The 26295-nt window shown below is 46.7% G+C and overlaps 8 protein-coding genes across 8 annotated transcripts; 6 read left to right on the top strand and 2 right to left on the bottom strand.

The window, feature by feature from the left end:
• Positions 1-1627: 1627 nt before the first annotated feature.
• Positions 1628-1946, top strand: N7508_007282 (uncharacterized protein; the record flags this gene model as incomplete). The annotated part of the gene is made up of 3 exons (XM_058465346.1): positions 1628-1642; positions 1693-1876; positions 1927-1946. The coding sequence occupies 3 exons, from the start codon at positions 1628-1630 to the stop codon at positions 1944-1946; spliced, it is 219 nt and encodes a 72-aa protein (XP_058319199.1).
• Positions 1947-6581: 4635 nt separating this feature from the next.
• Positions 6582-9139, bottom strand: N7508_007281 (potassium ion transporter; the record flags this gene model as incomplete). Its single annotated transcript, XM_058465345.1, has 2 exons — positions 6582-7403; positions 7481-9139. 2 exons carry the CDS (start codon positions 9137-9139, stop codon positions 6582-6584), a joined length of 2481 nt encoding a protein of 826 aa, XP_058319198.1.
• Positions 9140-10110: 971 nt separating this feature from the next.
• Positions 10111-11977, top strand: N7508_007280 (uncharacterized protein; the record flags this gene model as incomplete). Its single annotated transcript, XM_058465344.1, has 3 exons — positions 10111-10246; positions 10370-11562; positions 11621-11977. Coding segments are annotated over 3 exons (1686 nt in total), but the record flags the coding sequence as incomplete, so codon positions are not given.
• Positions 11978-13585: 1608 nt separating this feature from the next.
• On the top strand, positions 13586-14230 carry N7508_007279 (GFA family protein; the record flags this gene model as incomplete). The annotated part of the gene is made up of 2 exons (XM_058465343.1): positions 13586-14052; positions 14110-14230. The coding sequence occupies 2 exons, from the start codon at positions 13586-13588 to the stop codon at positions 14228-14230; spliced, it is 588 nt and encodes a 195-aa protein (XP_058319196.1).
• Positions 14231-16406: 2176 nt separating this feature from the next.
• N7508_007278 (MDR family MFS transporter) lies at positions 16407-18110 on the top strand (the record flags this gene model as incomplete). Its single annotated transcript, XM_058465342.1, has 1 exon — positions 16407-18110. The coding sequence occupies one exon, from the start codon at positions 16407-16409 to the stop codon at positions 18108-18110; it is 1704 nt and encodes a 567-aa protein (XP_058319195.1).
• A 1932-nt stretch (positions 18111-20042) lies between these two features.
• Positions 20043-20975, bottom strand: N7508_007277 (glycoside hydrolase family 16 protein; the record flags this gene model as incomplete). The annotated part of the gene is made up of 1 exon (XM_058465341.1): positions 20043-20975. The coding sequence occupies one exon, from the start codon at positions 20973-20975 to the stop codon at positions 20043-20045; it is 933 nt and encodes a 310-aa protein (XP_058319194.1).
• Positions 20976-21809: 834 nt separating this feature from the next.
• On the top strand, positions 21810-22541 carry N7508_007276 (class I SAM-dependent methyltransferase; the record flags this gene model as incomplete). The annotated part of the gene is made up of 1 exon (XM_058465340.1): positions 21810-22541. The coding sequence occupies one exon, from the start codon at positions 21810-21812 to the stop codon at positions 22539-22541; it is 732 nt and encodes a 243-aa protein (XP_058319193.1).
• Positions 22542-24725: 2184 nt separating this feature from the next.
• N7508_007275 (uncharacterized protein) lies at positions 24726-25690 on the top strand (the record flags this gene model as incomplete). Its single annotated transcript, XM_058465339.1, has 5 exons — positions 24726-24809; positions 24879-25058; positions 25102-25246; positions 25299-25344; positions 25399-25690. The coding sequence occupies 5 exons, from the start codon at positions 24726-24728 to the stop codon at positions 25688-25690; spliced, it is 747 nt and encodes a 248-aa protein (XP_058319192.1).
• Between the last annotated feature and the right edge of the window lie 605 nt (positions 25691-26295).

Here is a 26295-nt window from a genome sequence, read left to right as displayed (position 1 = left end):
GGAAGAGTGCCTTCTTCGGAGGAAAAGTCGTCGCCTTTGGTATGACGTGCATGCATTGCTGGAAGATCAGCTGGATCGAATTAATGAGTGTGAACAGCTTTGCTTGGCTGAAACACTGGAATCTTTGTCGGAGGGAGAGCCGTAGGTCGGCTCTAGCCCCACGCACGACCGTTTCATGAACTGAAGGTGGTTCGTCGTCGAACTCAATATTGACGACTGAGGAGGCTTCTTCTCTGTCGTCAGATAGATAGGATTGGCGGGGAGCAGCATAGGGAAGACTCGCCAGGGACGCTTAGATAGATAGGCCTATAACTTTGAGGTAAGTGGATCATTTCCTTTTGTCTTCCCAACTTAGGTAGGCGTCATGACTAACGTCCATAGAATCTCATATATCTACCCAAAGCCCAAGATCGCTCACCGTTTTGGTTCCTACAGAGCCAACGTCACTTCTACAAGCCGCATAAGCTGCAATGCCGGATCCTCACCGCGGAAGAAACAAGAATTCATCTCCACCTTTAGCGTTCAGTAGCCTTACCGAAGGCTCTGTACCACTCATAAACATTCTCATTGTCAAAGAAAATATTATCAACCAACAGCTATCAGAGGCGTTTATGAAACAGGTTAATGTGCGTTGGGTGTGTGTGGCAGACGGTGCGGAGGCAGTGCGGAACAGCGACATGGCGGGTTTCATTTTGTAATTTAGATATAAAATTGCCAGTCATGAGTGGTTTGGACGCCACAAGATAAATTCGACGACGAATAGCAAAGGTGTCTTCTCCATAACTCTTTCTGATTGCTCCAATAAGCCAAGCACCAATCCTGCATTTCTACCAAGCAAAAAGTCGGAGCATTCCTTAAGTGAAGAAAATATTCTAACCAAGAGCTCTATTTTTCATAGCAAAATGACAGTCATCACGTTGACAGCTAGCAGCTTGCGAAATAAGCGTTAGGAGGCACTAACTACTGGTTTAACGACTTCTTAACTAGGGATCGATTTGCTACCTCCTGCTTGCTGCTTGAACATTAAATAACTCCATAAAAAGTCCGTCAAATTTTCTTGGCTTAAGCAGAAGAAAAATAAATAGGGCTGCCTGCAGGCACTAATCGATATTAAAAGGTCTTTGGAATGGCGCGGGGCCCATCTCCAATACATGACGTGGGATCTGGAATCGACCACGTGACATTCCCCAAACGATATAGGAATCGCAAGAAAATTGCATCTCGCAATGAATATATATATCGAATAGTCGCAATTTGCAGCTTATTTATTCCTTATTCCCTGTTCGCTGCCATATGTTACATCTGTGAATTGGCCCCGTATCAAATCCTTTATGAGATGTAGCTTGGATGGCGTGGGGTATTCTTAATGGCATATTGTGCAGAACCTGCAGCAGTTCTCAGATAGTGATACTGAGTACGATAGCTGTCACGAATGGAGGGGCAGTGGAGTTAAAGTGTATACGTACGTCGCGTGAGATACGTATGACGAAGTATGGCGTCACTTAATGTCTGACCACCATGACATATATAGTGCTTGTTTCCGGCTATCAAATTCTATCTGCACTTAACAGAACAATCAAAACACACATCTCAACACCAATTCCTCTCTTCACTTTCAGTCTTCACCATGGATACTGCCGAGGTTTGTGAATATGCTTGTCTGTGTCCTGATACACACTTACATGCATATAGAACGCTGCCAACTATGTTACCGAGACCGTGAAGGGCACTGGTGCTGAAGCTTCCAAGGAGACCAACAAGCAGGTCGCAAAGGATGACGATGCTAAGTTAAGCACTCGTGCCACCGCTGCCAAGGATGCTCTTGTCGACAAGAAGGATGAGAAGGCTCATGACACCAAGGCCGATCTCAGCAAGGGTGAGTTGATCGCCTAATAACTACTTGGTCAGTTGCTAATAATTTTGCAGAACAGGCTAAGCATGGCTAAGCACCAATGTTGACGGATATTGCTTAATTGAATCAATGGCTCAGTTACTGTTTGCTACCCCCGCTGGTCGGACACATGGCTTATAATTTGTGACTATATACCCCAAGCGGTCATAGACACTCCAATCAATATCTATTTACGAGAAAAAAACGTAATCGCTAGAAATTAATTGGTAAACAAGTCTTTGATTCTCAGATCTATGAAATTAGATGACGTCAAGAAGGCACGAGATCAGCAATAAGTGGGACAGTCCTTCAAGACATTCAGTCGCCAGCCACCTACTGATGTCATGTTACGGGGAAATTTCGAATAGTCAAGCCACAGTGGATCGACGAGTGGGGAATGCGGCTGTCGCAGCACAATTGGACACCGGGAAGGGATTGGACGCCCCGACATTATCTAAGTAGTTGGGTGAGACCGATTTTCCCGAAAGATGGAGATGCAAGTACTTGCACAGTTCACTTTCGAGCTAAAAAAGTCAACCCCACTGTCTCTCCTTCACAGTGTTATCTTTCCCTCTTCAATCCTTGACCTTATAGGCTCGCTCCCCAATAATTGACATAAAAATCTTGATGAGCATCGCTGCCAAGAGATTGGGGCAAGCAGAGAATGAGCCCGGCCTGCGAGATGCCAGTATTCTCTGCAAGAGTATAACCGGTATTTTACCGAATCTACTATCACGTATGTCACTTTCAATACGATTTAGTACTTAAATCCTAGCTAAGCCTGCAATAGATTAGCGTGTTTCGGAATAGGGTTCGAGAAAGAATCTATGATAGCAAAGTGGTGAAACTAATTTCGATTCAATCTGTACAGTCTTGAGGATTTCTCTCCAGAGTCCCTTCATCATCATGTTCTACCAAGTGAAGGAAGCCCACTGGATCAGGCTGTGCATGGTGTAATGTGGTCGAGCTTTCATCCGGCGCTTGCGAGGGGTTATGTGAGAAGCAAACCGAGTTCGAAGTGGATTCGTGGCCAAAACAACAAGGAGTTAGGACGTAATATGCGGCGTTCTATCCCGCAACTGGAGGAAGCCATTTTGGGTATCTTCATCGTCCGGAACAGAGGAAGAAGTTATACCTAGGGTGGGTATACATACCATATTTCCTCTGCCAGGTGGGACTTTCCTATCTTAGCTGCCGCCGCTTTAATAACGTGACTAGAGCCAAGCCCATTAAGTAAATTTCCGGTTGGGGCTTGTGAGGCAGTTCTAGACAGTGCGCAGAACGAACCGGGTATATATTTAAACCTAAGATAGTCGGAAGCTTCACCCATTTTAAACCAAACCCCAATGAATATACAGGAAAACAGGTTCGATTTCAGGTCGTATAAAACTCAGATACAAAGCAGGGTCGGCAAAAAAACAGAAATGATACTAAGTATCAACAAACCAATGTACATCCGTAAGTAGTAATGCAGGTAATTAGCAGTTTAATAAGAACCTATGTTCTGCATCACCGGAATCGGCTGTAACACATCCCCATGTGTAGCCATTGCCATCTCTTACCACTGCGGCACCCACGTAATAATTGCATATGCCATGCATCTGGAGTACGCTGTTGATAGCTCCGTAGATAGCATTCCCACTAATGGGCGAATTTTTGGTTTGTGATGCGAGGCACCACATTGTGTCTGAACCCCTGGGCTGTTTGAATTGTGGGGTCAGTTGGATCGGTTGAAGTGTGCTATAGGTTGAAAGAGCGGAGGTGGATTTGCTAGTCAAAAAGGTGCGCATGGCGGGATTGATAGAACAAATGTGCATGTGGATTTGATCCTGAGTTACAGTGCGCACGGGATTAATAGCCAGGCCTTGTGAACTTGGGTCAGAGATTTGCTGCCCAAAGTCCCAGCCGGTGATTGCAAGACTTGGGTGGGTTTGCAGGGCCAAGATGTTGTGTATAGGCTCGTTTGTTGTGGCTAAATTCTGGCCAGCGAGCTTCACCCAGCTCTCTCCCTGTGAGTTTTCCCACGCACAGAAGGATGCATTCTGCTGGCAAACACAGAGCGAATGGAGCCATATCCCACAGGCGTCGCAGTCCTTGTTCTGAACTGATGTGCAATCAGACATGCAGTCGGCAAGGAAGATCCCTGAAAGCGCTGCCGCACAGTTGGTCGGACCAACTGGACAACGGTTGGTACAGGAACCACCAGTGGTGAAGTCGCGGCAAGTACATGTTGCAACTTCATCACGAAATATATCACCACTTGTGCAGATAAATTGACTGACGGTCTTTTGAATTATGTTCAAACATAAAAAGATGACAGCAACAGGTAAAATCTTTTGGATAATCATTTTTGAGATAGTGAGTCTTATATCGTTGTGATACTGCTATACTCTGTGGGTGGAAATGACATATACAAGCAGGACTAGTTAGATACATATATGCCACAAGCCTTTTCATGCCGAGTACTATTAGTTTGAGACAATTAAATTGCATGACACCTCGTTGCATCAATGATATGCTCTAGCCACATCCATAGCTTACTCCAATTGTTCTGGTCCCGACTTATTACCATTTTCAGGATAGCTCTCGTTGAAATCGAGATAGTACCATGGCAACCAGACGAAACGAGCAACTACGAAAGGGCCTTGGCAGAGATCTTTCGGTAGACATCACGAATTATTATTACCAAGGAATCAAACGACCGATTATGAAATTGCCACTTTCTTTAAGAAGAAAATCCCGTTGATTAGGCATGCACTTGTCAAACAGGCAAGGTATATGATGCTGATATCAATACCGAAGTAACAGGACAGATTTGAATACTTTAATGCTCTTTCTGATGGCAAAACAAATTTTTGAGAGGTCCTCAGTGATATTCTGTGCGAAGCATGAAGGTCATGTAGACTAGCTGCCGACATGATGTCGTAATGTGGCGGGAAGAAAGTAGGTCGTCTATGCTCCGGTGCCAGTCTTGGCTTCCGCTGCCATCCGATGTTGTCTTTATCCCATTTTCACTTACGAAAGCAAAGGGTGCCTTACGCAATGTGGCATTTAATGAAAGCCTGATGCCTTATCCATATACCTGTAAGGAATAAGGCAGATATCTTAAGCGGAGAAATTTGTTACGCTGCAGTCATTCTGAAACTTGTACCAAACTGACAATACTAGTGCCTCCATTTCTACACTATCTACCGTCCAACACTCTAATGTAGATAAACTTCATTCAAGATCTTCCCATTATTTACTTCTAGCTTTAAAATGGTCAGAATCCACGGACAAAATCTAAGCTCTAACGACCAGCTACTGATTATAGAATCGTACGCGGGAACGCAACACTTTTCGACTTCCTACTTAGGCAAAAGCTCTTAGAGCTGTTCCCTCCGTTTCTAATAGCCTCATAGGATAAATACAGTAATGCCCCAGTAGACCTGGATGAAGCCCCTCCATGGGCCTTTAGGGCAATGCCCAAGCTGGGCTAGGCATGCCAAGCTTCCCCGCATTTTACATAGTCACTCAAAACGGGTTGATTGCTGGAGTTATTTAGATAAATTACACAAGACATGATGGAGATTAGCATGATTGGAGATAGCACATGAAATTTACTCATACTAAAAAGCTTTTAAGCCCGCTAGATAAATAGGATATATACAAGACAAAATTGGGATCAATCATCTCATTAGGTTGCTGTCTTAGATAAGTCGAATCAAAATTGCATTGTAGCAGGCACCTTAACTTTTGATTATTTCATAGAAATCTGATTTGTTTTTAATACCATCAGATAGCTTCCAGTCGAATTAAGTAGTGAAATGAAGATGGCACGGTGGCAGTCTGACATGGCAGATGGGTCGGTATTAACGAAGAGGATGCACAACCAACCATTCCAACGCAGGTGAAGGCATAGAGATCGGTCTCTGAGGGTGTACATCGTACTGTTCCTGGTAATATATCATGACTCAAGAATTTTAGTGAACCTTGAAGTTCCCCAAGAATCAGTCTCTGTTCCAAGTCCCATACCTCTTGTTCCGAGACATCTCTAGTCCTAGTTGACAGGCTCTAAAACTAAACCTCCATTCTTACGATAAATCCTATGCCCCTTCAGGATATCAAGACACGCTAGAATTCCGTATTTTAGGACTTCGACGTATAGAGCGCCTACGGTCGTTTCTTTTACCTATTCGATGAATAAGCACAAGTGGGCTAATATAATACTAGAAGATGAAAAATAACGCTATGTTAACTAGCTTCTCCTTCTTATGTATCCCTTCATTGATTTTATATATTGAGATTCATGGCGCATCAAGGCTAGATGCCTGACACATCAGGCATGAACGTAGTGATCAGCATTAGACCTACCAACTATAGAGACAGGAGAAGAGTTCTCATTCATATAGGGCCTTTCACTCATTGAGAGAAAAACCAAGCTCAAACAACGTCATCGGCCTTGACATAAATGCTTTCCCATTCAGTGGACTGCCAATTTTAACATTGTAGTTAAATTATCAAAAACCCGGGGTACTACTGCTATATATTATATATTCCTTAACTGCTTTAGTATATAATACTAATCATGAAAAAGCTACTACAGATGTAATGCCTCTACTATTTTGGAAGGAAAATACCTATCGTCTCCCTACTCTTATAGCCCTCGCTGGGGATATCCTTTAAGCAGGAAATACTGGTCTGGCAACTTTCACCGGGTTGACAGAACAGTCGACGAGCGATGTACGAGACTGTCGCTGTGTTGCGTCGTATGATTTTGCCAATCGCGAGCCTCTAGCCCCGTCGAAAGGCCACCGTCTGCGTGTGTCTGCGACTGCGAATGACTACGTGAACGAATCTGACCGAAAGACTCAGCACCACTGAGGTTTGATGTACGCCGGCGCATCCGGCGCTCAGACGCCTCGGCCTCGTGCCGATTCAAAGCGTCTGATGGCAGCAATACAGCGCGGTCCAGGGCGTATGGCAGGCCACGGTGGCGACCACGAATCTGCATGGCAATGATGACCAACTTTGACACCACGGTGAACTGCCCGGAAAAAGATGTGTTGACACTCGGATATCCAAATGATAAACCCACGGTACCGTAGGCTGAGACCACCTCGAACAATACGGCAAATAGTTGAAAACTGTAGTCACTCGTGTTCTGCAGCCGATTTCCTTCGGCGATAGCAATGATGAAGAGACCTAGGAACACGTACCATAGATCGAAACTGAGCTGGCGCCGCAAGTGAGCCCCGATATAACTGGGGGCCGTCTGTGTTTCCTCAACGTTTTCCTCTTCGACGCCATAGATGCCCAGACTCTTTTCTTCGTACACGTTCGTTCGACGCATCGAAATAGCAATGGGGAAGACGGAGATGTACATCATGATCAAGTACGACACTTGGATAGCTGGGTGAAGGTCCGAAATACTCACAACCCCAAATCCGGCAGTGCGAGTAGACGCGGCTTGGAACAAGCCATCGAGAACTCGGATACCAGGCGGTAAGGACGTTACAGTTGGATCGTTCAGCTGGTTCAGGTTACCACGTTAGTATCACTCCATCGTTCCTAATGCAGAGCCAGAAAGCAAAATGCTAGTTCACTCACGTCCAGAATGATAAAGAAGATCAGATCAATGCCGTTCAGGGCGACCAAGATCGCGAACAGCCACCAGGTCGCATTTCGTGGGAAGAGAAGGGTAAAGCATCGACGAGGGTGATCAAGTAAGAACTTCAATTCCTCCCACAGTGCGGTACCTTGTCTTGCAAATTTTGACATGATCCAGATCACGAAGCGCAGCATGCACGGAAACCCCGTGTTGCCAATGATGATCAAGAATGTCATGAGAAGCAGTGGAAAGACCGCTCTTTGGAAGGAGGACATTGAGTCAGGCGTTAAAGTAAATCCCAAATCGTTGAAAGCAGAGCCAGCTGTGAAGATTGCCCACCATGGACGTCCAACACCATCTGCTCTCACTATACTCCCCCATGTGTCCACCGTCATGATCCAAGGAAGCATGCAGATCAGCCCAAGAAGATGGAAGCCAACATAATACGTGACCAGCACCACGGCTAGGGTCTTCAGCGCACGATACTCAATTCCACCTAATTCGTCGCGCTGATCCTCGGTCAAATCGACGAAGTTAGAGTTTCGCGCCACGGTGGCATTCCAGCTCAAGTACGGTTGCGTGGGCCGCTCTCGCTCCGCCGTCAGTGATCGGAAAATGCCCCGAAATGTGTTTCTGGTGGCTGTGGGGCCCAGCATATTCGTATTATCGATATCTTTGGTCATGGTTTCACGGATGGTAGGTCGCGTATCTGGTCGGGAAAGTATGTTATCGCCAGTCCGGACACGCGAGAAGTCGGGCTCGTTAATCGTCACTCGAGGTCCTTCCAGCGAGCCAACGTGATCCTTCTCATCAGGATCGGTCGAGCTTTGTCGGTCGGACTGCATGCTCGATGGCTGTTGTGCCAAGTCAGGTTCCTCCTCCCTCTCATCCAGTGCTTGGGGTACCCCACCCCGGTCGTACTCACGGGGACTCGGTATGCGCAGGGCGCCTTGAGTCTTACGCTGATTTTCGAGGAAAGCGATGTGATGCTCGGGGCTTGGCTGGGTGGGCACCTGCAGACTTCCCAATCCGAATCGGCGTTCGGTGGAGGGATCCTCCGTGTCCTCCGAGTTGGAGCGTTCACTGGACGTTTTGCCTCCGACCGACTCATCATCCGTCTGGGGCTCAGTATTAGGGGTCGTGGGGTTGGGAAGTCGACCGCCTCGAGCATCACCGGCATTGTTCCGGAGTACCAAAATCGAGCGACCTCCCACCCCCAGCTCGGCACGGTTCACGTCGTGGCTATGCTTGTCCTGCGTGATTGTATCCATGCGGGATCGAGTAGCGCGCAAGGCGCGCGCATCCTGCACCACATGCTGGAACCGCTTCTCGAACCAATATAGTCGAATGAAAACTAGCCCGCCGTGAATGAAAATCGGAGTACAAAGCATCGTGACGATGTAGAACACGATCTGCTGATAAAGGCGCATATTATTTATGTCCACCGTGTTTAGCCCGCTCTGGGTGGCGGCCCCGGTCGTATGGAAGAGAGAATCTGTATAGGAAAGGTTGCCACCGGCATAGACAATGATGGAGCCGATGATCACCCAGAAGATGATATAAATGTAATGTAGGAGAATGAAGTTTAGATGGAGCTGGTTGAGCAGCGGGATTCGCTGCTTGAGGTTGTTAAGCCGGTGGATAAAGGCCGAGAACATGGTCAAAATAATGCAGCGATAGCGCCCTAGTTCCGAGATGAAGGCCACAATCCACACAGGTTGTCTTGACGGGCAAGCTGGGTAGGAGAAGGAGGGGAGATTCTCGGTCCTGCTTCACGCTTGGCAAGCTAAAGTTTAAATGCCGTGTTTGATCCTTCTTGGTCACAGAAAAAGACCGCCATACATGTGGTAGTGTCGATCGCTGAAGGAGAGCTTGTTTCGGATCGCACGAGACAGTCTAGGCCGATGTTAGCCGCGTGGCATGGAGCCACACAGAGACATGGGAGGGATCGAGGACATGGCTATGGCAATAGAGAAGGAAGAGGAGGAGAGTACATGAATGACAAAGGGGGTCGGCTCCCACATTAGTAATTAGTAACCTGACTTCTTTTTTGGGATTAGCCCAGCGACGAGGGTTCGTCGCCCCGGCTCCCCACCAAGAAAATGGCAAAAACGGCCAGCGGTAATGTAACAATGACGTTAAATTACCGCCGACTGCCAACAACGTGCACTGCCGATCGTTTCTGCAAATCGGTAAATTACTGACCAACAATAAGCAATGCACGTCTTGAAACTACCAATGCAAAATGCTATTGGCGGCAGCCCGGTACATGACAACCAAAGTTGTATGTCACTCCCCTTGACATAATAGTATGGCAAATACCTACGGAATATATCGTGACATGTGGACACTAGCCGTGAGGCCGGGACGCTCTCCAAAGGCAATCTCACAGATGATTCTTCAATCAATCATCTCAATTGGTTCCCTCAGTGCGGATACTAGCGGACACCCTTTTGCTCATTTACATCCGTGCGCGACCGTCACCACCCTTCCGTGCCCGCCTTTACGAAGGATTCACCATTCGATTTCGTCCTCGACAAAGCGAGCCACAAGATCTACCTTATTAGCCCACTTGCCCGCATCGTCATCCCCACGAGCATCTCTCCTGCTTCTGCCTTATCCCGCAGGGATGGTGGACAATATCTGGGCGGTTCCCCTCCAGCTCTCCAACTTCAATATCATAGTTGCCGTACTGGGCGGTTTCATCTCCCTGTTTGGCCTCATATCGTACCTACTGAAGGAGAATTTTTATCTTTCTGAAGCTCGTGAGTTCCCCTCCCGGTGCCGGTTCGGCTGGTTCTAGGTAACGTAGCCGCTTGCGCTCCCATGCCGAGGCGTTTGGGCAAGGGCGGAACACCAAAATCACTGACTTGTGGGGAATATCCCAGTCATTTCACTCTTGGTGGGCCTGGCTTTTGGACCCAATGGGGCAAATTTCATCCGTCCCAGAAGCTACGCCGAGTGCAATCAAAATGGTGTCTCGGCCGTTCAGTGCCGCGACAACCTCAACGCCATCACGCTCAACTTCTCCCGGCTGGTCCTGGGCGTCCAGCTGGTCCTCGCCGGCGTTCAGCTCCCTAGCAAATACCTCAAGAAGGAATGGAAGTCGGTCCTGCTACTCGTCGGCCCGGGCATGGTGGCTATGTGGCTCTCCACGAGCTTGCTCGTTTGGGCCTTTGCTAGGACGCCAAGCTTCCTGCACGCCCTCGCCGTCGGCGCGTGTGTAACACCCACGGATCCCGTGCTCTCCGCCGTAATTGTCAAGGGCAAGTTTGCGGACCACAACATTCCCAAGGATCTCCAGAACCTCATCATTGCAGAATCGGGTACCAATGACGGGCTTGGCTACCCGTTCCTCTTCTTCGCGCTCTACCTCATCAAGTATGTGGGCTCGGGCGCTACATCCGGCGGCGCCGGTGATGCCATGGGTCTTTGGTTTGGATTCACATGGGGATACACAATTATCCTTAGTATCCTGTACGGCGCCGTGGTGGGCTGGGTGGGTAAGAAGTTGCTACACTGGGCAGAGGAGCGCAACTACGTGGACCGCGAGAGCTTTCTTGTCTTCGCAATTGCCCTCGCCCTCTTCGTCCTGGGCACGTGCGGCCTCATTGGAACTGACGATGTCCTTGCTTGTTTCATTGCAGGCAACACATTCACGTGGGATGACTGGTTCCGGCTGCAGACTAAAGATGACTCACTTCAACCGACTATCGACATGCTTCTTAATGTCACTATTTTCTTGTGGTATGGCGCTTACATCCCCTGGGACTCCTTTAGCGACAACCCTGTTATTTCAACCTGGCGCCTCGTCGTTCTCGGTGCTCTAGTGCTCCTCCTGCGACGTCTGCCTTGGGTATTTGGTATGCACAAGTGGATCCACCAGATTGAGGAGGCCAGGCAGGCCATTTTCGTAGGATTTTTCGGGCCCATTGGCGTCTCTGCCGTCTTCTACCTGTTTGTGAGCATGGAGTTTATTGAGGAACATTTGAGCGACGAGGACAACATTCCCCGAAGCGACGTCAAGGACCTTGGTGAAACAATTCGAGTCGTCGTCTGGTTCCTTGCAGTCTGTAGCATTGTCAGTCGCTCTATTCTCACCTCTTTATTAGCGGAATAGGCCTCTAACGCTGCATAAGGTCGTCCATGGGCTCAGTATCCCACTTGGAAAGGCGGGATACCTCGCTCCTCGAACCTTAGGCCGGGTGCTCAGCGAGTCCCTGAACGACGAGCCCCGCGCGCTGATAGCTTGGCGCAGGATCCCGGTGCTGGGCAGGTTTCTTGCCGGAAAGGCTAACGACGTCGAGTCCAGGCGTGTCCAGCGCACTACCGTCATATCGAGACCGTCAGATCCTCATCACCCTCGCTCCGATGCAAGTACAACGGGCAATCCGTTGCAGGCTACCTCGAGTCCCGCGAGCCAGATTGGAGTCGAATCGGGGACGATAACTCCTGTTTCGGCTCGTCGCGATCGGGAGATTCGGTTCCCTGATGAGAGGTAAGTCCGGTAAGTCCGCCGCGATGGTTGAGTTGACGCCACGATGATTCGAAATGGTTGCTTGAAAGGCTGTTATCATTCAATAGCCGGGGTGCTACAGGAGTACCCTTACATTTGGACAAGGTGTGTGCTATATCATAGACTTATCTGCCTGTGGTTCTATTAACCAAATAAAGAGGACCATTCGTCACCTGAGTATCCAGGCCACTTGACTGAACGCAGCGGGTACAACCACCGGCAAGACCTTTGGCAAGGGCTATTAGTCAAGATGCACAAGCGTGATGCCTATTACGTTCATGTTAGACACCTGGGGATTTCACTCCTAAATGAATGTGGTAGAAACCGGCTGTATTATGGTGATAGTGCTTATAGTCCTCTTCAGCAATGCAGCCACCATCCAAGCTATCTTGTATTCAGGTTCGTAGCACTCTACGGCTGTCGCTTCGAAAACGTCGCGCTGTGGTGCACCGGGTAAGGCGCCCAAAGAAATATGACTATTCCTGAATTCTCATGAATATTTGTGAATGTTTGTAAAACGGTCTAATTGACTATAACTGGCTTATTTTTCCAGTGGGCTGTTGGTAGATTTGTCACCATTGGATAAAAGTGGTAGTGATCAACACGTTTGGGAGGGTTAATCAAGCCTCACGGTGTTGAGGTTTAGATCCCAGATATTCAGGCCCATGGCCTTTGCGGCAGACTTGAGCAGAACTGGCCAGTCATCAAGGGTCGTTGGAAGCCCGTGTGACCGTTGAAAAGGGGTTCTACGATTGTCCACAGCATAATGGCTGATTCCGACGTTCAACAGGCGTCATTCCGAATGTCGCCTTTGTTCGTTGACCCGGTAATGAATGGAGGGAAAAAAAAGATCTGTGCACACTGTGAGGTTCACTGAAGTTTGATTTCTTGGTGTGGGATGTCACGAGCAGGTATAATCCGATCACGTAGATGAAAGTACTCCAAGCCTGGAAGTGCCGTAGAGAGAGAGCTTGGCTTATCTACGTCACTCTTCCATCAACGTGAATGACTAATATATTACGGATAGTTATCAACTTATAGCTAACAGGAAATGCAAGATATAGCTCGCGTGGCTTTCTTGTTTTACATTCCTTCTTTTTCTGAACGCGGCTTATAGATTACGTTTCGATTTTCCCCCGCGTTGGGGTATGAACGCCTGACAGATCCAAGCATGTGAAGGATTGTGCTAATCTTTAAACATATTACTCGGATCGCAGATATATGCCATGTCTATGAAGGCAATCGCCGCCCCGCTCTCTATAATGCTGCAATGGTACCAGTGTCAGCTTCCTTCGTATGTTCGAGACTAGTATTCTAGCTGCACTGTTAATTGGTGGGCAGCCTTACCGGCGACCCCGCCTAGTTCTATTACTGCCAAACGCCTGTGCCAGGGATATTGTGCGTAACCAGATGGATGCTGTTCATTGACAGCTTGATAGATGGACCGCGGCACAGGGCACGTAATGACTCTCAATTGACGTCATCATCGCACGCTGCACATATAGAAGATCAAGTGAATTCTTCAACGCTCTAGCAAAGAATATTGTTATACCGCCAGCTCTCTAATAACCACCCGGCATACGACGAAATGGGCGGTGCTAACGCCAATGACTTTCCTGAGCACACTACCGAGATTGAAGATTACACAAAGCGACCGCCATATTTGCTGCAAGACTTGGAGAAATTTGGCGAGATAAAGTGGAATGCTCACTGCCAGTGCGGCCAGGTTAAATATGCACTGAGACGCGAAAGACCGTTGAATGCTAAATTTTGTCACTGTCGCCAGTGCCAGGTTTTGCACGGCGCGCCCTTCCAGTGGGCGGCTATATTTCCCAAAGAAGACATACTTTTCGAGAAGGGCGCTAAAGGTCTGTCGTTCTATGCGGCCGGCGAGAAAAACAACAAGTATCAAACACCCACCAAGGTCTCATGCTCGTTTTGTCGTACTCCCATCATGGACGAAGGACGCAATATGTGTCTTCTGTTCCCGCAGTTGATTGACTTTTCCGACTCGCCGGATGAGCAGCGGCAGCGAGTGCAGACATTCTTGCCAACGTAGGTTACGTATCTTGACACGAGCGAATATTGGCAGTAACAAACCGTAACCGCTAGGTGCCACATCTTCTATGAAAATCGTTTGAGAGACATCCACGATGGAATTACCAAGTGGTCGGGAATGGACAAGCAGAGCCAGCGACTAGATGACGAGGGTCAGCCGCTCGAGCAATATTGAGATGATTGTTTTGTTTGAGTTGAACTGTCCTGTTCCGCCCGCCTGAGAAAAATAGTAACGGGGTATCATTCAGGCTATATAATGTATTTCACATGCGAGTGATCTAGTATGGGGTTTTGTGGTGGACCATGTAAGACATAAATTGCCTATAAGTAGGCCTGTACAATTGTTTCATTGTCATTCAAAGCAGAGGATCAAGGAAGAAACACATGTTCCTAGATATCTGGTCATAGCACCTTTTCTATAGAACAATTTTGTCTGGTATAGCAGCCCGATTCATCCTATCCAGTATCTTTCTATTCCCATGTATATCCATGGTAAACGTACAATGTTTCATGTCGCAGGTATATAAATGAGTCTAGCTCTAATGGTAACATTGCTCAAAAGGCCATCTTACCAAATAAGGGCACATGACGACCATCACAAGTATAAGGACTATAGGGCTTCTTCTGTCTTTTTCTCGACATTGATCGCTGTCCCGAGACTCGACAATTGTTATAAATGCGTTACGAAATAGTTCACGGAAAACAAAGGGGCTACCTCAGGTTCAAGGGAAGCCACCCGCATATCATATTCCCGCTCATTTCTTCGTTTATGCATCATATATATCGCCAAGACCCTATGACTGTGTTCCTCGGTCATTTATGGAGTGTCAACTTATCATGAGCTGGATTTTTGATGGGCTGCACTAAATGAGGGTGAACGCGGTGAATGAACGCTAGCGATAAAGATGCGATAAAATTTTTGAAACTAGGTTAAATCAATTAATATAACCATGTTTCTAGAAAGGCCCAGTTTAACACTGTCTGCGCCAGTGAGAGAGGGGCAGTTTACATTGGATGTATAGTACTATGTTCAATAGCTCTATCGACATAATCAATTGTAGTTCATGCTCTGGTGTAAATCCGTCTCCCTTTGTTATTTTCACCGTAATTTGAATTTCAGACTAGAGGAATCAAGATGGAATGACTAGAATTCCATTCTCCTCAATAAAAAACCAAAGTATCAAAAAGTAAGTTAAGAATACCGTGTTTTGACGATGTGCTGTGCCTTCAGTATACAAAAAGGTCATCGAGGTTGATCCGCGCATATAAATATTGCTTGCTCCCTGCTGTTACCAGCCTTTGAACTTTGTGAAATCTCACTTTCAAGATTCTAGCTAAATTTTATTACTTCTTGCTCTCAATTATAGAGTAGCTATAGAGATTTTATTGACTACTCTTTTTCACTATAGGCCTTTTAACGCCAGTACGGCCGCGACTTAAGGTAATACTGTATGAGTAGAACGATGTATCGGTCGCAAGAATATGGACTAATTTCAAAAGCACGACTTTACTTAGAAGTGTATGACTTGCCTTCAAATATCAACTTGTATCGCTGAGATATAATATCTATTGAAATGGGGATGGCACGATGGCAGTCTGACATCGCAGAGAGGTCGATACTAACGAAGAGATCACACAACCACTCCCATGGCCTTATGTAGACGTAGAGAGCAGTCTCTGAAGGTGTAAATTGTACTGTATTGAGCCTGATGCTATATCATGAATCAAGAAGTCTGGTGAATGCCTGTAGTCATATTTGAGGTTGTTCGATCATGCTGAGATCTCTCTGTAGGAGAAGACTGCATGTCTGCTAAGGCATTTGCGATACCTCAGGCCGCTAACATGTTACTGTCACGGGATTCACCGCTACACTATTTACTTGAACGCAAAACAGAAGTATATTGGTAGAGTTGTAGCGGATTGAATACGGTGTGGAGTTTTGGTTTGGTGTCAAAAGGTTCAATGAAGCCTCTATAGATACCACCAATCTGTATACATGCACCCCACTGCATGTTGAAAGTAAAGCCCGACGGAATAGACGACAAGTTCATAAAGCACACGGTAAAATTTCGGTGGCTGTTGGTGCAATTTCAAACCCGCCCGGCGGCAGCAAGGCGCCCTGCTATACTTTAGCGCCTTTCCCGGTGTGACATAATACAAAATCCCGTAACTTTTGACTCGTATCGGACTTCTTTGGTTCCTTCCATACTGTAACAGCTAGGCTTCCCCTGTTGACTGATGTCGATTGCCTCCTGCTCAAGCTCACATAACTTCGTGGCTTCGAAACATCTCTCATGGCGACCGTGGTCTTGAAAACAGTGGAAAGTCTTGTTGTACCGGGTTCGATTCCAATGGAGGCTCTTCCAGCGTCAACACAGGAGAAATCTCAGAAACAAGACAAACAACAATCAATACGTCTGGACAACTCAGGACAAAGACATCAGCACGGCGATGCGCCAACACCACATATGGAGGGTCTTCTTCCCCACAAGAAATCCCCATGGCAGTTCTGGGCTGTGTTCCCAGCGCTGTGCATGACCACTTTTCTCTCAGCTCTCGACACGTCTATTCTATCGACTGCCCTGCCGACTATCGCTCTCGACATCAACGCTGGAGAATCATATATGTGGATCACCAACTCCTACATTTTGTCGTCGACCGTGGTCCTGCCCTTATTCGGCCAAACGTCAAATATATTCGGTCGTCGATGGGTCCTGATCCTTTCGGTCGTCATATTTGCAGTTGGAAGCGGCCTTGCAGGGGGAGCAGACAATACGGTTCAGATCATTGCCGGACGAACCATTCAGGGCATCGGCGGTGGCGGTATTAACACGCTGGTTGATACTGTCATCTGTGATCTCGTCCCTCTTCGCCAGCGAGGGAAATATGTAGCTCTCATGGCAGCCGTATGGGCAGTAGGGACGGTGGTTGGTCCCGTGCTAGGCGGTGCCTTTGCTGAATATACGTCGTGGCGCTGGATCTTTTACATCAATCTTCCTCTAAGTGCCGTGTCACTGATATTACTTTTGTTGTTCCTTCGAGTTTCACATCCACGTGCTGGCGTTACCATATGGCAACAGCTGCGCCGTGTTGACTACATTGGCAACGCCATTCTCGCAGCCACGGTTGTCGCGGTTTTGCTGGCACTCAGTTGGGCAGGAATTGACTACCCTTGGTCATCATGGCGGGTCCTGGTGCCTCTGGTTCTAGGGCTAGCGGGTTTATTTCTTTTCTACGCTCATCAACAGTCACGGTTCTGTCAGGAGCCCTCTATTCCGACCAAGTTATTCTCAAGTGGAACGGCTGTTTGTGCACTATGGATTGCATTCATTCAATCAGTATTGCTCTATTGGGTTGGATATTTTCTTCCTATATATTTTCAGGCAATTCGCAGCTCGACCGCTACCGAGTCCGGATTATTTGTACTCCCTATTACGGCGGCTATCGCGCCCTTTGGCATCATTACTGGTGTCTTGATCGCTTCCACCGGGAAATATCGTGCTTACCATTTCCTGGGCTACATATGCCTCACCGCTGCCATCGGATTGTTCTCACTGCTAAACGAACATTCGCCCGCTGGGCATTGGGCCGGCTTCCAGGTACTTTTCGGCGCGGGCTCGGGAATGATCTTTTCCAGCACCCTGCCCCCTATCCAGGCATCCCTCCCTGACTCCGATATGGCCACTGCTACCGCAACGTGGGCATTCATGCGTAGCTTTGGTTGCATTTGGGGTATCGCGATTCCGACTACTGTCTTCAACGCGCGGGTTCAGAAGCTGCTATACCGCGTCAGTGATGTTTCTATGCGTGAAAAGCTTGCTAATGGAGGCGCGTATGCAATGGCTAGCGATGGGCTTATACGTACTTCAAAATACACTCCCCAGTTAATGGCGGAAGTACTAGGTGTTTATCAAGGTAGCTTGCAATTGGTATGGTGGGTTGCTATTCCATTTGGTGTTATTGGACTTCTTCTTTGCATACCTATCAGACAACTGGTGCTAAGTGAGGATTTGAACACTGAGTTTGGATTGCAAGTGGGAGAAAGAAGGGAATAAAGGAACACGTACGGAATAGGTTAGTTTCTGGTGCTTGTTAGCTTCTAGGCTTTTATTGAATCTACATCTTCGCCGCCGAGATTCCTTTTTGCATCCGAGTTAAAACCATTTGAGCTATATTTTGGATGCAAGGAAATCCGCGATTAGGTTATCACCGACGTATTCCCTTGTTGATAAGGCCTTTCTTGTTAGGGGGTCTATGTCACGGCGTGGCGTTGCTTACGCACGCGTACAATTGTGCATACTTAGTCAGTATCTTTATCAGTCACAGGCATGTCAACCTGACGCCATTTGTCTAGTTCATAAAAGGCGAGGCTGACTATGTTCAATGCAGAGAGGCTTTGATCGCTGAAGCATTAGAAAGGTTGAGATACAGCGAGTGCGTACGTCTCGTATTTGAAGCTTTGAACTTTCAGTTGAAGACTGATAAATTCATCGCGGCGCTGCGGAATAGCATTAACAAATGTAGCCAGGCTACAGATCTATATTTTGCGTTAGTATATTAAAGTAATCGTAGTAGAGATCTTAGATACGTGTTTTAGTAAGAGTTCCGAAACGGAATCAGACGTAACGAGGATTTATATAAGTATTATTAGCGATTTACACGATAGATTGAACCTGATTGCCCCGGTTTCTCACAAGACCTTAACATTTCCCATGGGACTCCCACCATGGGACCGTCCATAGGGGCGGCTCACTGGACTAGACCTCGGTGGGAATTCCCAAGGATTTAGAGTTTGGCTGGTCCCAATGGGAAATGTCAAGGTCTATTTCTCATTGCCTTCAAGAAGCTAATACTATAGCTAGCTATAGCTAGGAAACCCTATAGCTCTGACGGTTGTCAGAAATCTAGTGCCGTAGCCTAAAGAACCCATTTCAAGTACATTGAGAATTTAGGTCATAGAAAGAATACTTCGCTTATGACCTAGAGACCCAAAGAAACCAAGCAAAAACTACATAAACATATAGTGACAAGGACCCACCTGGTTTGCATTGTTTGCCAAACCATTGGGGCCCCCAAGAAACAAGAACCATTGCGGTTATGCGGTTTTTGGCGCACTCTAGCTTCTAATCCCTAGCTCCGTTTTCTGACGGCCATCAGAAAAGCTTGTGCAAGAGCTAAATACGCATACTCGAAAATCATGACGGCTGTCAGAGAACTGCTGCCCTAGCTAGAAGAATTCATTAACGTACATCAGAAACTAAGGTTAAAAATACGGTGGTTATTATAAGTCAAATGCCTAAAAATACAACCCAAAACTTCATGTCATGCAAGTGACAGAATTTCGATGTTTACATTGTTTTAAAAAAAACGGTTGACTCTGAGGGTCACCCGCCGGTCGTTCCGAGGTTTAGTGGCAGGCAGTATAGCACTGCGCCTTCGCCGCAGGCCCATCCGCATTTAGTCTCTTCTACAAAAGAACCATATTGTACTCCACTTCGGCTGAGGCTTCTACTTTGTTTACCTAACAAAATCAGAGAGTCTGCGTGGTCTCACAGTCTCAACATCTTCAACAGAAGCCCGACTGATCAAACGTTGTAGCGGATAGATCTAAGACTATATCCGATTTCTAATACTGAAATGTATCGAGAACGTCGGTATTCTTCTAGTCTAAAGAGTCAATACCAGTCCGAAATTGATGTTGATCAGTGAATATGGGACTCGGAACAACCAAGGGGCCAACAGAATTGCGGAAGTAGCTTGGTCATATAAAAAATGAGTGAATTGATTGATTCTTGCGCAAGGCAAGAACTGCGAGAAGAACTAATTACAAGCCAAGATGCATCGCTTTTTACTTGTTTAGATGATTAAATTCGGCCTATCACTATCCGAGAGCTCATCTCACTCGCCAAGTCAGAGATACCTCTTGTAGAAATTAGTGGAAGTGGACATAGTTGATTTACTTCGCAATTTAAAGTTCCTTCCTTTCATTACATGGTATTGCCGTCTTTGGAATTCCTCCAAGCCCTGTCAAACTCTTTCCAACCCCCAGGCGGCGCGTCCCACATGGCCAACTCACGAACCACTGTCTCGTAACATCCATCGTGGGGCATGTTTCCCTGACAGACATTTCCTCCAACGGCGATGTTGATAAGGATTCTGAACTCACTCATCTTCCTCGTGCCAGGCGGCTTCTCGGCCCTCATGATGGGCATACCATCAATTAACCAGACCAAGCGCCCCCGGCCCGTTGTTTCGTCCTCATCCCAGATAAAATCGTATCTCACCCCCGCCGGCGAGCTAATGTTGGGGATGGGGGATTCGATAACGCGATGCTTGTTCCAGTCCTGGCCGCTGAAGTGGCCCCAATGTAGACAAGTGTGGTTGACAGCATTGCCGTTCCACGCTTCCATTATGTCGACTTCACCATCCTCGGGCCACTTGAAGGGGTCTTTAGGCAGCAGCCAAAAGGCAGGCCAGATACCTCGGGCAACCGGCGCCGTAATCCTGGCCGACAGACAGCCCCGTGGCCGGCCGAGGGTCTGGAGACTCGACAGTCTGGCGCTGGTAAACTTCTGGGCAGGATCAGGATGCCCGTGGTTGATCAAAGCGCGCACGATCACCGCATCGCCCTGGGTTGAATGGAATGAGTTTTGCGGGCTGTCGATATAATTCTGCGACTCATTGTTGCCCCATCCATGCTGACCTTGTTCGTGGTAAAAGTTGGAGGACACCGGTATTTGAGGATGCAAATTGGGCCGCCAGTAGATCTGGGGTTGCGAGTGCTGTTCCTGATAAGCTAGTGGTGGTTTGCTGGAAGTTGGAATAGGCGGTGGGGAAGGCTGAGGGGCGTGATGGCTTATTTCCTCCCAAGCCTTGTCTACCTTATCGATAATGCCCTGAAGCGCCTGTCTGAATGGCATGTTGAGTACGACCTCGGTATGGATGTTAATTGCACACGTAGCGAAGACGCGGGAAAAAACAGTAAGCAAAGCTGACGTCATCTTGTGTATATCCCGAAAGGATTGAGTTCTTGAACTCCTTAGAATTTTTTTTTCACACTTTTCCGCCATCGTACTTCGGGAAATATTGCTCCCTTCCTGAAATTGGGAAGATCTAATCAGTGGACACATTATGCCTCCATGGGCTAGACTAAGACTAAGATTGTATAAATTTTAGACCCACTTGTATCTATCACATGACCAATGAGGTATCAATGAGATTCTGTAAGGATCGTATGGTTTCTATTAGATAGTATTTAGGAACTAGCTATATGGAGTATCTAATGCTAAGCGATAAACACTTGCTCAGCCTTAATCTAAAACCCATCCTTCATAATAACACTAAGAAGCCCCAGCCTAAATAGTGTTGGAACTTGCTGTCTTCCGTAACTTGCTCAGCCAATAAGGGCATTGAAATCTCTGTCATTTATCACTTGCTATTTCTTGCTATTTATGCTATGCTCATCATTAGTAATCCGCTCATTCGGAGTTACTATAATTCCGGTTCTCAATCCGTATTCATGAATGCAGCACTGACAAGTATTTAGAGCCTCAGGCACAAAGAGTATGCAAACCCTACAAACCTTTCGGTAGCGCAACGAAACTTTGATCACAAAATTTCAAGACCTTGAAATCCTAATATATGGCCTATCTAGTGTACTAAAATCTAACGTTAGTCACATCATCACAAATTCTTTTTCGACACAATCAATATCATTACCAACACGTGCCTCTCTGCTCGCACTATCTCCAAGTATGGCAGAAGCATGTCATCACCATCCCCTCCCTGCAACAGAACTTTCCAAAGCAGAGCGCTTCAAAGCTACGCACCTCGCCGCGCGCCATGGCAACTACCACCAATATTACACTAAGTTCCGGGCACCCACCGTTCCGGACGAGCGTCTTTCCATTCTCCCATCAGATATTCTCCGCAACGCGCGTGTCATAGACCTAGGCTGCAACGCGGGTAAACTGACCCATGAGACGATAGCGCACTGCGGCGCGGCCGCCTCAGTCGGCGTCGATATCGATCCGTGGCTGGTCGAGCAGGCGAAGGCGGCGTACCCGGACGGGCCGTGCACATTTGAGCACTTTGACTTCGTAGATGCGTCCGCGTACACGGGTACCGCACGGGGCAAGTTCGACGTTGTACTACTGCTCTCTGTGACCAAGTGGATACATCTTAACAACGGGGACTCCGGGATGTTGACGCTATTTGCGCACATACGTAGCATACTGAATGAGGGGGGCTATCTCATCGTGGAACCGCAGCCTATGAGCAATTATGCGAAAGCTTCAAAGAAGAATAAAGAATTGAGAGAGATGTATAAGACGATCCAAATCAGGCCACCGTTTGAGGATGAGTTGAAAGCGCAGGGATTTGAGAGGATACTGAAAGTTGAGAGGGACGAAGAGGGCTTTGCTAGGCCAGTGCATGTCTGGAAAAAAATGTATCATAATATGATCAATGGAGATGGCTTTAAATGAGTCGGGCGAATTGACTTGCATCGGGAAAACGTAGTAGACTTTTGGGTTGGTTGATTGATTAGTAGGTAAAAAGGTGACGGACGATGCATATTTAAGCAGTATTTACTGGATAAAATGATAGGATAAGATTTGTTGACAGAAATCCCATCCAAAGACTATTCATCGTCCCGTAGCTAAGGGGACAGTTCATTGGTAGCGCGACTTGGGGCTGATTCTCGCCCTGATTCTCACCCAGTCAGTAGCACATTCATCCATTTCTCGCCTGGGCGACACCAACCGAATTATTAACCGCGCATAAGCCCAACGCAGGCAGGTTAGTAGTTGGGTGGGTGACCACTAGCAAATCCTAACTGTTCCGTGGTGATGTATGTTTTCCTTCCTTTTTTTTTGACCGACCTGAATGGCACTGTTATTCCGTAACGGTCATCAAAAGGCGACACCCTCCTGTAACCTAGACTAATCTTGCACATTGATCTATATATCCAATAGTGGACGAACGTAGTCGATCCTATAGACAGGCCCTAGGGCTCCAGTCAATCCTGTTCTGGTAGATTAAATCAGCTGAAATCGGGAAGTGATTCAGAACGCGATCAGGCATCATTTGAAGGGACCATTTCTTGAATTCTCTGACCCTTAGCTGCCTATTGAGAAGGATCCTGGAGCCACTGGCTTTTGATATTGACTTCGATATAGATGATGAAAAGCTAAACCCGATTTATCTCCATATCAGTTTTATAAATAATAATGTAAAGCACCGTGTCGTGCGCCGCGATTGTGGTTTTGTTGACCTTTACGCGTTCGTTTTGCTTGCTGCACTAAGGGTCTAAAGTGCTAAGAGGAAGAACGAGAGACGGGTGCGGGCGATAGCACAGCCGGCTAGTATAAAAAGGAGAGCGAGGGGCTTTATTTTGGGATTGAAAGAGATAGTGTCTATCCTAGTTCTTTCTGGTGATTTTAAGAAAGAAATAAAGAATTGAGCTATAAAGTAGAGGTTCCTTGATTTTTCAGGTTTCATCGGCTACAACCCTTACTCGCCGCATCTCCGGCGTCGAAAGTCGCGAAGAAACCCTCGCTAACAGCCATCAAATTGACTGGTTTTAGAGGAGAAAGCTTGTTAAATGGATTATATCATTAGATAACCGTGGAGCTACTCTCGGCCGCATACTATACGAGAAGTGGCCAATTTACTACTCGAGGACCGCGGGACTAACCCGATCGAGCCAGTCGGCGTGAAATAGGTCTATAATTTTATTCAACGGCATCCAAACCTTTGCACACAACATGACTACACCCATCCTTGCTATAATTATAGTCATCGTCATACATCAACGAGAAGTATGATCTTTGAAACGTCAATATATTATGTCATCCTTATGAACATCCACTATGTTTATTCCATTATTACTTTATCAACTATCCCATTATTACTGCTTATCTATATCTATATTATAAAGGATGAAGTTATTCAGAGAAGAACTTCCGCATCTTAAGATATTAATCTTGTATTATTAAGATAATCATTTCTCTTGTTATTCCTTGACCACTTATTATCTTTACACTTCACCTGATTGACAGGACGTCTACCTGATAAAAGACAAGGTTACCTGTTACACGGGGAGATCAAGATCGACGTGATGAACCGGGAAGGTACTAGCCAAATAGGTGAACAGGTTGGGGTGGGCGCTAATAGACGTAGAATATATGATTTTCATTTACAAACGTCGAGTTTGTCTCAACATCTAGAATTGCGGCTCCTTAATTACAAATAAGGAGCGTTCAACGCCCTATGATACGGTGTCGACTAATAAATTGTGATGTTGGAGTATCCAAGAGTAGCGTAATGGAAATCAAATAATTGAACGCTAAATCGGCCGCAAGTCTGGCGGGGCCTCCTTTCAAGTGGCCACCCCAGGAAGGCGGGGACGAGACCCACAAATCCCGCACGGAGTATTCGCCAGTCTCCAATGCTATTACATTTTTGATGGTTCAAATTTGTCATAAAACTGCTTTTCTTCTGCGAATCGTCAAAACAACCTCGGGGGTATCAATTGATTCGGGTCTGTCCGGGTCCATCGATTCGGAAAGAAACAGCATAAATGTCTCATTTAGAGATCGAAAGACAATTAAGATTTGTGATAGATTCGCCGAAGACTCATTGCCAATATACCGATGTTATCCGAAGAAATGTCAACCGAGAAGGAAAATGAAACAATGGTCTCGAAGCCAGCACAATCGACCATGAAGCCTGGAGCTTATCTCGCCAACCCCGTAAGAGCCTTGAATTACCTGGGAGTTAGATGCAGGGTACGTACTAACATGCTATCTTCGTCTAAATAGGCGCCTTTGGCGATGGGTGGTTTTGCTACCACTTTTTTATCACTGTCTTTGGCCATGATGAAATTTCGTGGAGTTTTTACACAAACAATCTTCATGGGTGATCTTTGCTTCGTTGCTGGAATTGGTCTACTCATTTCCGCACAGTGGGAGATGGTCCGAGGGAATACATTCTCTTATACGGTTCTTTCTGCATATGGTTTGTCTCACGAAATATATCATTTAGTATGGATTGGCTTATCTGGAATCTCATCATCAAGCATTATTCTATGGGGGTTACGGGGTAATTTTGATTCCGTCATTAGGCATCGCTGAAGCATATGGCGGTTATACCTCGGAATACCACAACGCACTCGGCTTCTTTGTTTTGAGTAAGTTACGTGTTTTCGTTGTCATATATTTTTCCTCTGACATTGCCTCTAGTATGGGCGGTTTTCAATCTTTTTTTCCTGCTGGCCAGCTGCGCTCTGTGAGTACCTTCAATCTGCATACTCCCGACGCCAAGGCTAATATTCCCGAACAGGAACATTGTCTACATCATTCTGTTCCTCGGACTTGAGCTGTGTCTCATTCTCGATGCTGCATCCAGCTTTGCCTTGGGCGACGGGTTGGTTGAAATCAGTGCGAATCTTATCACCGCTGCTGGTGCATTCGGGTTCATTGCCAGCTTAGCTGGATATTATTCCGTTCTACAATCCCTCTGTGAAGACTCTCTGCCATTTTCTATTCCGATGGGTGACACTTCCAGAGCTTGGAAGCGTTGGTGTAAAAAGGCACCCCTCCAAACCCCGAAACGGGAAGAAGACATGGTGTGAAAGATGTTTTTCGTGCTTTAAAGCTCATATGCCTTATGCTTTAATCAGCTTAAAAGTATTCTTTGATTTTTTGACACATGAGTCTTTCCGATACTAGTGATTGCGACGTATTATCCCAACCGCATCGCGTGATTGTAAATATGGAATGCAAAGCAAAATTTCATCAACATCACCTGTCCGAATCATCCCTGAGTGTTGAAATCAACATTTGATCCATTATCAAGACCTTACTGGATTGTCAATCCAGGGGGGGTACCGTAACACTTCCCCAGTCGCGCTTCCACCCACGCATGGCGCCTTTACATTCAAATCCTGTGACTTAATGAACGCTATTTGAATGGAGAAGTTCTTTCATATACAAATCTTTTTAAGCACGTAGTCAAGTCGCCCGGATAATACGTAGAGGGAGATGCTTCATAATCTCTCAAATCTTTTCTAAAGAGATATTTGTGGCCAACCATACGTCTCCGACGCAATCAAAAAGGGACAGCTGATCACATTGGAGCAACATCATGTGGCTGATACGATACAGAAATATCGTTGTTGATTCGTTGTTAGCTTTTGACTAGGTATGCTAGGCATATCTTTAAGCCTATAAGACCCGC

The sequence above is a fragment of the Penicillium antarcticum genome (assembly GCF_028974205.1).
Source record: "Penicillium antarcticum strain IBT 31339 chromosome Unknown utg000006l_segment0_segment0, whole genome shotgun sequence".
Lineage (NCBI taxonomy): Eukaryota > Fungi > Ascomycota > Eurotiomycetes > Eurotiales > Aspergillaceae > Penicillium > Penicillium antarcticum.
Note: the sequence above shows the minus strand (reverse complement) of the source record. Positions and strands in the feature narration are given on the sequence as shown.